Source organism: Heteronotia binoei, chromosome 12 (genome assembly GCF_032191835.1).
Source record: "Heteronotia binoei isolate CCM8104 ecotype False Entrance Well chromosome 12, APGP_CSIRO_Hbin_v1, whole genome shotgun sequence".
NCBI classification, from domain to species: domain Eukaryota; kingdom Metazoa; phylum Chordata; class Lepidosauria; order Squamata; family Gekkonidae; genus Heteronotia; species Heteronotia binoei.
In genome coordinates this window covers 45,342,488-45,352,701 of record NC_083234.1, presented here as the reverse complement: position 1 = coordinate 45,352,701, position 10,214 = coordinate 45,342,488, and the positions used below count along the sequence as shown (strand labels likewise).

The 10,214-nt window shown below is 43.9% G+C and overlaps 1 protein-coding gene across 1 annotated transcript; it reads left to right on the top strand.

Annotated features, from left to right (window-relative positions):
- The first annotated feature begins 1,082 nt into the window (after positions 1–1,082).
- On the top strand, positions 1,083–9,630 carry MAT2A (methionine adenosyltransferase 2A). The gene is made up of 9 exons (XM_060251594.1): positions 1,083–1,325; positions 4,174–4,251; positions 4,357–4,479; positions 4,566–4,678; positions 4,764–4,907; positions 5,148–5,366; positions 5,678–5,860; positions 7,070–7,203; positions 8,143–9,630. The coding sequence occupies exons 1-9, from the start codon at positions 1,247–1,249 to the stop codon at positions 8,243–8,245; spliced, it is 1,176 nt and encodes a 391-aa protein (XP_060107577.1). The 5' UTR covers positions 1,083–1,246; the 3' UTR covers positions 8,246–9,630.
- The last annotated feature ends 584 nt before the right edge of the window (positions 9,631–10,214 follow it).

The following is a 10,214-nucleotide window of genomic DNA, read 5'->3' as shown; positions in this document are numbered from 1 at the left end:
AGGGTAAACAACCCTACCTCCATCGTTAAGAGATGAAAGCAGGAACATTATTGCATATTGTGAATGTTATGCATTTTTCCTGACGCTCTGTATTTATTCCAAAAGAAGTCCCATTATGTTCACTGAGTTTACTCCCAAGCACTGCAATGAGGCAACCTGATCCTATGAGTACTTGTTCCCAAATAAGAAGGCACAGGAATTCCCAGTGAGACTTACTCTCAGGCATACATAGGACTACAGTTTTACAGTACTGCCAATTTGGAGAGGACCCGGTGTGTCTGGATTTGGTGCGTGTTGAGCATGATGCTCAGGCCCCGGCGTTTCAGTACGGATATTTGTCTCGTTTTTGAAAGCCGCACTAATAAATTTTGATTGTTATTGTATGAATGAGCTTTGGGAGATAGCAAAAGGAAACAAAAACGGAACCAACATGGCCGTCGTGGCTATGCAAGGTATCCCAAAGAACCACGCGCTCCCCCCTCCTTCTCAAGAAAGAGAACGCAAGCTTTCAGGGCCCTTGCGCGCCGCGCCCGCACATATTAGCAGTTACACTTACAGCCCCAATTTAGGCATATTTTCTTAAAAACAAGTCCCGTTTACTCCCCAGTAAGTGAAACAGGGAGTACAGATAGGTCGGGTTCTTAAAAGAGGCGCTTTCACTGCCATACCAAGGCGGGAAAATTATGAGTACCGCTGCGCCTCTCGCAGGCCACAGATTGAGTCGATTAGAGGAAGCCAGGCACATGCGCGGGTGGGGTGGGGGGAGTAGCAGGGAGAAGTGCGGCTACTAATTATTATTATTATTTTTGCCTTGGTCACAATAATTATATAAATAGGAGTTGCACACACGTAGTCCTTTATTTAATAGGGGGGAAATGTCATTCACTAAAGGACGGAAATGAGCGAAGCGGACTTTTTTCAAAATATGCAATTATCCTGCCTAAACGGCGTGATGGACGCCGAGATAGTGCTCGCGCAGTCTTTTCCAGGCCTCGCCTAGGTTATAGCAGGAGAATAAGGGGCGGGCCTTACGGGAGGTGGGTGTGGCCTAGTTCTATAAATACCCACGTTAAGCGGCTGCCGCTCTCATTCCTTTGAGGCGCCAGCTTTGGGGAAAAAGGTTTTAGGACGTCTGTTGTGTTCGTTTGTATAGTTTGCCTTTCTCCCCTCAGCCATTTTTTTTGTTCTCTCGTATCCGTGTTCCGTTTTTGTTGCTTTCCCCCATTTTAAGCTTCTTCGTTTCGCCATGAACGGATTTCGCGACAGCAGAATCGAGGAGGGAAGCTTCCTTTTCACCTCAGAGTCGGTGGGGGAGGGGCACCCAGGTGAGTGAAAGAAAGACTTCGCTGTGGAGAAGACGGAGGATGACAGGCTGGCTGACGTGGTTGGGGGAGAGACACCCGAGGCTTGTTTCGGGCTGACGGGCTGGTGATGAGGAAGGTGTGGGACCGCGTGCGCCCACCCCCGGGAATCCGATTCAGTCGCGCTGGATTGTGGGGCGGGGGGAGACGCGCGCGCCCTTTCTGTCGCTCTCCCCCCCCCCCCTTCGTGCAATCACGGGAATGGGCGAAAAAAAATGACGAGACCGGCTTCTTGTATGGGCGCGCGCTCCCGCCGGCTCGTGTGCCGGCGTGGACGCGCCCCCGCATTGCGGACGACTCTGGCGCTGACCACGTGGTATCCGCATGGAGAGTTCTTGGGGAAGAGGATGGGGACGCGGGGGGGGGGTGGGAGAGAGAAGATTCGAGGCATCCATTTTAAAACATCGTTTTTGAGGTGGTGTGAGGAAGGAGGAAAACGAGGGAGATGCCCAGACTTACAAGGCTTAAAAAAGAGATGATGAACAGGATGGGTGCTAGACTTCATTAAGAAAGGGCGGGTTATAGCTAGCCCTCAACCGGCATTTTTCCCCCCAAATCACTAGTGCGGGTATGGGGAAAAGGGACGATAAAAAGTGGTTTGAAAATGCTTGGTTTGATTAATCTGAAGGGGGAGTAGTGGTTCCTGTGTCGAACTGCTTGGGAAGGAGGTGCTTTTTTTCCTCCGCCATGACGGTTGGGTAGTCTCCAGCGCTGACGGGGGGGGGGGCGAGATGACTGGGTAGAGCCGTTTTCGGGTCTAGGGGTGTGTGCTTTTGTATAGGGAACGATTGTCTCTACAGAATTTTCGGGTGGTCCGTATGCTTATGTGTAGAGTCCTTGATGCAGAACCAGCACAAAATAAAGTCAGCAGTGCCACTGTGAGTCTTCTGCTGCAGGAAATCAGCAGCAGTTACACTATAGACATGTGGCTTGGCCTCATTAAGCCATGTGGCATCTCAGAGCAGTTATGCTGTCTGGGTGGTGTACAAAGACCTGCACAAGAAAATCTATGCAAATTTCAGTGGTTTTATTCTGTTTTTAAACCCACAGATGCATCAGTAACATGTTTTTTCCTTGATAAGTACGTTGTGACCACGTCTTTTTTCTTTCTATACTTGATAGATCTTTGTTCCCCATGAATTCCAGATTCTTGTATCACAGCTATCTTGGTTTTGCCATCATGAACGATTTTTAGAAGAACAAAGTTTGAGTCCAGTGGCACCTTTAAGACCAACGAAGTTTTGTTCAAGGCATAACCATGCACATGAAATCTTATACCCTGAGTAGAACTTTGTTCGTCTTAAAAGTGCCACTGGACTCAAATTTGTTTTGCTGCTTCAGACCAATGCATCTACCTATCTGAATGTAGATTTTTAGAATGTTGTTCTGCTCTGCTTAAATCTTATATTTGGGAAGAAAGGTTAGTTGTTCTGTGATTGTACACTATATTTTGTTGTGATAGAAAATCTAGCAAGTAACTTTTTGATAAGTACATCTGTAGTTTACCTTGAACACTATAACATAATCTGACTTTATAATTAGAGCTGCTGCTGTGACTTCAGAGCTTCAGGATTTAATCATGTGAACAGTGGCAGATGCATATGTTCATTCCCTGCCTGTTGGATATGTTTGGTGTAATGATTTCTTCTAGTTGCTAAGTTGATTAGATGTCAGAGGGTGTTACTGGAAATGACATTTATGGCCTTTTATGTACACAGTGTTGTAGGCTATTCTTGGCTTAGTGGCATACTTAATAGTGGATGGTAGTACTCAAAGTTGGAACTAAAATATAATAGACATTCCTGGTGAGGAGACACTTCCTTTGGTATTGTGGGCCTTCTTTGGTGGAAACTAGACTGCTTCTATTAATCTGGTTGTGGTTCAGTCCCCATCATTGTGTTCTGGAGAACTGTGTTGTATAGAACTGTTGGTGTTATTCTCTGTCCTTGCACTGCTCTGAAAGGTCTGTCATGGTCATCTGCTACAAGGAGTAGTTTGTCAGGGTTACAGGGCATACCACCCGTGGAACATCTTGGGCATAAAAGCAGTGGACTTAAGCATTGGGAAGGAAAGGGAGAAAAGAAAATAAATTGTAAAGGTACCGTAAATCCCTGGGAAGGAGCGTTGTAATCAGAAAGCAGGTTATAAATCCAGAAGTCTCTATATGATGCCAGCTTTAGTTGTAGCATCCTAAGGCTTGGAATCATATTATGTATAATTAGATGAAATTACCTACACAGAGTGGTCCCCATCTGCTTAAAGTGTGTCACAGTGCAGGCAATACATTGGATGTGATTTTAATGTCATAACTCTTGTGGGGCAAATGAAGACAGTAAAGTTAAAGTCTAGATGTATATTTTAGGTTCTAATTGAACTTGGCAACATGATGTCTGAAAAGAATCAAGAATGGCAAAAAAATGGATGCAAGCCTAATTGGCTCAACTAAACCTTTAACTGGTGGGGTGGGAGGTTGGACTCTCCTGTACAGTTCAGAAGATATTTGGGTTCTGCTGTCTTGAAGTTTATCTGTGTGTTGGGATTTTAAGGGTTGTCTATGAGTGGTGGTTTTTAGTTCCCCTGTTTGGCATCAGAAATATAGTTTGCCATATGGTTTAGTAATATGTCATTTTTTTAAAAAAATCAAACAGTTATGCAGTCTGGGAATAACTAGTATATGCTAGATTTAATTTTCCTATTGTATGACATTACTGGTGTTTCTAAACGATTAAGATTGCTAATTTACTGAACTTTTAAAGCTTTGGAATAGTAGCAACCTGATGTCTAGAAAATAATGTGAACTTTCTGATTTCAGATAAGATTTGTGACCAAATTAGTGATGCTGTCCTTGATGCACATCTTAGACAAGATCCAGATGCCAAAGTAGCATGTGGTGAGTGAACTCTTCTGTAAAGAAAACAGCACATGTTTGGAGTGTGGCTAGTGAGATCAGCAGTCCTTCTTTTGGAACTCACACCAGTACAATTTTCTTTTGTAGAAGCTGCTGCTAAGACTGGAATGATTCTCCTGGCTGGTGAAATAACATCCAGAGCTGCGGTTGACTATCAGAATATAGTTCGTGAAACAATCAAACACATTGGGTATGATGATTCCTCAAAAGGTAGGTGGTCCATATGAGATGAGCCTTTTCTGGCTGTGAATGGAAATGTTTGGTTATTAATACTTAATTACTTTTGTGGCTCCTAGGTTTTGACTACAAGACGTGCAATGTATTGGTTGCTCTGGAGCAGCAGTCCCCTGATATAGCTCAGGGAGTTCATCTTGACAGAAATGAAGAAGACATTGGTGCTGGAGATCAGGTTGGTGTTCACAAACTACACAGAACATGATAGCATTCTTAAGGCTGTCTTGGAGACTGGTGTTCCAAATCTCTGTTTGTTACAGGGCTTGATGTTTGGCTACGCTACTGATGAGACTGAAGAGTGCATGCCCTTGACACTTATCATAGCACACAAGCTGAATGCTAAACTGGCAGAACTCCGTCGTAATGGTACTTTGCCCTGGCTGCGACCAGATTCAAAAACTCAGGTAAATGGCTTGTTGGTGTAACTCTAGTGAGAGAAATGTGGATGAAAGCTAGCCTATGCAAGTAAATGCTTCAAAGCAGCAGGTGAACTCCATTGGGCTGCTTCACATAGGTAAATGCATAGAATGTTTCTTTGTTAGAAGAGGCCAGGTAGTTAGCTGCTTAGTTGTAACAGTTTGCCAGAATCTGAAGGTATGGAGAACATATAAAATACTATTTTTTCATCTTGGTTTTGTTTTCAGGTGACTGTGCTGTACAGGCAGGATCGAGGTGCTGTCATCCCCATTAGAGTCCATACAATTGTTATCTCTGTTCAACATGATGATAAAATTTGTCTGGATGAAATGCGAGATGCCCTGAAAGAGAAAGTGGTCAAAGCTGTTGTGCCTGCAAAGTACCTGGATGATAGCACAGTTTATCACTTGCAGCCTAGTGGCCGTTTTGTAATTGGTGGACCCCAGGTATGAGGGAAAGTTTTTTCGCTTTTTGTCTGTTGCCTGTTCAACACAAATGTAATTTTTTCAGAGGCTGCAGATGATAGCCTAATTGCTGTTATCAGTAGCTTAGTTCTATTTATGTATATGAAAATTAATTTAAGTGGAATTGGACAGATTGCCTTGATAATGTAAAATGTCAGTCATGGTGTATGTGTGAAAGATAACTGTTCTTTACTGCCCTTTCTTCAACAGTTTTGTCTTGTGAAGGTGGCAGCTGTGTCCATCTGGACTTTAAAAGAAGGCTAAATGATTTAATTGAGTATTGTTAATTGCAGGGTGATGCTGGTTTGACTGGCCGGAAGATAATTGTTGACACTTATGGTGGCTGGGGAGCTCATGGAGGTGGTGCTTTCTCTGGTAAAGACTACACAAAGGTCGACCGTTCAGCTTCTTACGCTGCTCGCTGGGTAGCAAAATCCCTTGTAATGTCTGGTCTGTGTCGGAGAGTACTTGTACAGGTATAGTCACCCTGCTTTTTCTGTGCTGAAAGATTGGGGGGGCGGGAATGGGGAAGAGGAGAATGATAACACAGTTAAGTTGCGGTTAGCTTACAGTACTGGTTTCTGGAGATGGAACCGTCAGGCACCCTTATATTGACAATTGTCCAATCAGAAAAACTGCAGAATACAAGCTAATTGTTTGGGACAAAGGTGGTTAGGTAGATGGCTAAACAAGGCACAGTGGCTTTAAGTGATTAAGTATAAGTTGGTAATGTGGTCTGGAAGAATTTTCAGAATGGTAGATATATGGCACTTGGTAGGTCTCAATATCAGGAAAGGAAAGGTCCCCTGTGCAAGCACCAGTCGTTTCTGACTCTGGGGTGACGTTTCTTTCACAACATTTTCATGGCAGACTTTTTACAGGGTGGTTTGCCATTGCCGTCCCCAGTCGTTTACACTTTCCCCCCAGCTGAGTCAACCTTGGGCCGGCTACCTGAACCAGCTTTCGTTGGGATAGATCTCTGGTCGTGAGCAGAGAGTTCAGATCACAGTATTGCTGCTTTACCACTCTGCGCCAGGGGGCCTCAGCATCAGACTTACACACAAATAGTGATCTTTTATGTTATTTATTTCCATAGATTTATAGGCCACCCTTTCCCATAGTGAGCTCAGGGCAGCTTCCAACACAATAAAACAATTAAAACAGTTTAAAATAAGACAATTAAGCCACAGCTCACATTAGGTGGGGCAGCAAAGATGGTATTAACAGATTGATTAGGCTTACTTGTCCCAACCCAGGTGCTCAAATTCCGGCTATATTGGTTTCAAGGAATCAGTACAGTGCAATCAGTGCAGGGAGGCCCAGTTTAAATGATAGGATCCCCGTCTGCCTCAGCCATAGGCCTGATGGAACAGCTCTGTCTTACAGGCCCTCCGGAATGGTAACAAATCCTGGAGGGCCCGAACCTCCACCGGGAGGTGATTCCACCAGGTCGGGGCCAGGGCTGAAAAAGAGCCTCTCCTCTAGCATAAGTAGTGTTAGTTACGTAGTAAACATTAGTAACCATTTTTAAAAGTTAGTTTAGGAACTAACCTAGGTTATATGGTAGCTCAAGAGTCAAATGCAGGCAGAGACATGTCTGGAGGGATAGAAACCAGTGGTCCTACAGGATGTCGGACGTTACAGCATACTTTAATACTTGTGGTTTATGTTAATTTTGCTTTCAGGTTTCCTATGCTATTGGTGTGGCCGACCCGTTATCAGTCTCTATTTTCCATTATGGCACTTCTCAAAAGAGTGAACATGAGCTGCTAGAAATTGTGAAGAAGAACTTTGACCTCCGCCCAGGGGTCATTGTCAGGTAAAAAAACACGGTCAGAATAAGCATGCACAGATAAATACAAACAAGGTAATAAGGATGGGACTAGACTGCAAATGTACAAGACCCAGCCTGTGGTCAACTGCCTTGAATGTACAACGTTTTCATATTGCTCCCATTATGTGACACTCCCCCATCTACTGTAAATGGGCAAAAAGAAGCAGTTCATGAGGAATTCAGCCTGCTGGTCTAATGATAAAGGAAGTGGCTGCAAGCTGCATCTGAGGTTAGATCACCTGGACACTACAGGGAATCCAGGGCTCTACTTGCAGAGGGATCTCTGTTCAGTGTTTATTTCAAAAACATGATGAAAACAAGGTGGTGCAACTGACCAGGAAACAGTCTGTAAGGGCTTCATATAAGTAGTGATTGCCTTAAGGCTAAGCCAGTTTCTGTAGTAAGGCTGTTCTTTGGATAAATACTGATCTTTAAGGTAGTGTTAGATTGACTGATGCTCAAGACTCTATAGCCTTGGTGTCAGTTATTAAATGCACCCCCATGGGGGTGACTCCACTGCAGTAGCTCTACAAACATTGTTGTGTTGCTGCCTATGTCCTTAAGAATGTGCTCTGGAAGTGGATAGGTCTGATTAGAAAAAGCTGGTTATTCAAATAGTGTCAACCCCACTGGAGAACCATATGGTGATTTGCAGTTGGATGTAGCAACTCTCAAAGGCTGGTAAGTACTATGCAATGCCAATTGAGCCCAGAGGCTTAGTGCTTTAGGACATACTTTGTGCTGTTGCCTGCATTTCCCAAAATGGGAGCAAATGGGTTACTGCAAGTTGTACAAGGCAGCCATTGATCTGTTTGGGGCCTGCATCATTGAGCATCCCGCATACAAGTTGATCCTTCAGGGGTAGCTGCTTTTTGCTTTGTTTGGTGAATGCCTTGTATTGAGTTACGGACTTGTATATTCCAGGGATCTGGATCTGAAGAAGCCTATTTATCAGAAGACTGCAGCCTATGGCCACTTTGGTAGGGACAGCTTCCCATGGGAAGTACCAAAAAAACTTAAATACTGAATATGTCGAGCTTCTTTCCCCAGACCTGTTGGTGTAATTACAGAGAAACTTTCAGGCTCTGTGGGAAAGAGCTCTCTTCCCTAAACTGGTCCTGTCCTTCTTTGCTCTTAACTTGGTGCACACTGTCCATTGCCAGGCATATTAATTCCTATGGGGACCACAAATTGCACTGTGCTTTTCCCTCTTTCTTGACATACAAGTAGAGCCAGCTGAACATAGGAGTTGTCAATATAATGTAGAGAGGAACAGGTTGTAATCAACAGTGCTTCAGTCTAATATTTTTGTTCTCCCAAAACCTAACAGGACTCCTTTCCTTAAAACAGTGAAAAAGAAACTTCCACTGTAACATGCACAGTCTGTGGTTCCACATAGTCTCTGTTCAAATATATAGACCAGTATGATGCAATGACTTGGCTCCACTGAGAATGTAAAGCCCACTTTCCTCCAGCTAAGTAGTTCTCATGTGAGCCATCTTCCTACCAGATAGCCTTGCATGCAGCACAAGTTCCATCTGGAGCTCCAGTATGGTGTGGTTTTTATACAGAGGCAGATCTGGTTTGACAACCCATGGTATTATGCTCTTAAGTCAGCACCATATTTTAATCATTTCCCTACTCTGTCTTCTTGGAGGATGTACGTAATAAGGTTTTAAAAGAGATCCTATGCATGGTTTTAGCACTAGCCAAACCTCACCAACTTTTATCAGAACAGGCACTTGGCCAACCTCGTGATGTATTACAGAGAAATCACAGGGATGTATCCAAGGTCTGTAGGCTGCATACTTTGGCACCTGGAATTATTTTTCTTCAGAAAAGCCAAGGAATCCATGTTGCACAAAACTCCCAGGGTTTAAGTTTTCAAATCAGGTCCAAATTGCATTCTGAAGTTAGTGGTGTAGCTACAGAGAAACCAGCTTTCTTCAGAACACAAGTGCATTTGGAAAGGAAGCGGGGAGAAACCCTACATACTTGAAGTTTTTTTTATAATTGCTTATTTATTGTGTTTGGGACAGGGTGTGAGTACAGAGAAGCCCTTGTCTCAAATGGCAGCTTTTAAACTTTCTTTTTGACACCACAAATTCCTTGAGTTTCCAGTATTCCCTGCTAGGCCAAGGTGTCCTACAGAAAAGCCTTGGGTCACAACCTACAGGGGGTCTGGCTTGTGTAAAACAGGGGAGGGCAAGTGCTAAGGTGGCTGACCTTGGGAGGGCTAACTTGGCTGGTGTTGTACAGAGAAGCTAGCTTGTTTACCTGCCCATCCCATGGTCAGTGTCCTAAGCAGGAAGTGCCTTTTGCGATCCACTTCTGGGTGTTTATTACGTATGTCTGGTTCATGAAATTCCAAGTTGATTGAAGATCTCAATAAAGTGGTAGGTTCTATCTCAACTTTGTCTGTATGTTCTGTGTTTGGCAAGTGAGGGTCAGAAAAATGGCCACTGACTTGAACAAAGGTGTGTGGGGAGCCTTTTTTAAGAAGGCCAGTACAGGAAGATGAAGCAATGCGGATCAGTAGGATTCTATAGATGCAGACTGCACTCTACATCCTGGCCCAAAGCCAGGTCAGTTGGGCAGAGCTTTTTGGAGATGGTTTCAGGCTGCTCAAAATTTTGACTCCTAGAGAACAGGTCATTCATAAATACTACGAGAACATTATGTCTAAAAGCAATTATAAATTAAGTGGGTTGTTACTGTACTTGGCAGCCTTTAAAAATATGTAGTGAGGAATGCTGCTAGATTTCATTTACCAAGTTCATAGCTGGAAGCTGTATTGTGCAAGTGTTTTAACTGTAGATGGCTCTGCCTTCGTATAGGAACAAGGAAACATCTGCTGATACAACGACTTGAACGACTAGTGCAAAGTTTCCAAGCTTGCCTACTGAAGACCCTCCTATATGGTGTGGAGGGTTGAGGCATGTTTTATGGCATGTCTCCAGGGTCCCTGTTTCAGTCTGTCAGGAACTAAGAGCACC